This window comes from Orycteropus afer, unplaced genomic scaffold (assembly GCF_000298275.1).
Source record: "Orycteropus afer afer isolate SDZICR_OR568_19922 unplaced genomic scaffold, OryAfe1.0 scaffold00023, whole genome shotgun sequence".
Lineage (NCBI taxonomy): Eukaryota > Metazoa > Chordata > Mammalia > Tubulidentata > Orycteropodidae > Orycteropus > Orycteropus afer.
The window spans coordinates 17,100,245-17,100,886 of NW_006921610.1; the positions used below are offsets into that span (position 1 = coordinate 17,100,245).

General features: G+C 50.6%; 1 protein-coding gene across 1 annotated transcript in view; it reads left to right on the top strand.

Moving 5' to 3' along the window:
* Window positions 1-290: 290 nt before the first annotated feature.
* LOC103192052 (protein FAM205A-like) overlaps window positions 291-642 on the top strand; it is a 3,567-nt gene continuing 3,215 nt past the window's right edge. Inside the window, exon 1 of the mRNA XM_007934962.1 lies at window positions 291-609. Within this exon, the coding sequence (XP_007933153.1) occupies window positions 291-609 (319 nt within the window). The remainder of the gene's footprint in view (window positions 610-642) is intronic.

Consider the following 642-nt stretch of genomic DNA (forward strand, 5'->3'; position numbering starts at 1 on the left):
CTAGATCGAGGGATGACTGGTCTCCTCATGGGCATGAGGCTTTGTCTATGTGGAGCCCTTCCCTTGTTCTGTGCGATATTGGATGTCCCTGGTACGCCTACGCATCTATCTTCAGCATTAAGCTGATCATTAAGCAAATGAAGAAGAGAGGCCACAGATCGATGTCAGAACCTACCAGGAACAGCTGCCAGCAACCCCGAAGAGTCAGCCAAAGGGCTAGCAGTGTGGAAGCAAGAGCTAGGAGAACATCCCAGGAAGAAGCTGATGGTCTTTGAGGGCGGCTCTCTGTCATGAAAAGAGAGAGCCATGTTCCTCGGGAGGGATGTGTGCTGCAGCTCCTGTGTGCAGCCCCCCGCTGCCATGTCTCCAAAGACACAGCTCTGGAGACTCAGCAATCACTGACAAGTAAGAGTGCGATCATCTTCAGTTCAGCAAGGGCACCACAGCGCTTCTCCTGCTCACAGATTTTGTCTGTGTTCAGAATCTCTGTCCAGAGTCAGCAGCTGAGTCCAAATCTCTGCTGTGAGTGTTCACTCGCTTCTGTAAGCTCTATATTATCACAATTAATGGATCCTAAATCCTTTACCCAAACGGCTGCTCCACCAACCGGTGTGGTCAGCACTCAAAATTACCAGACTGAAC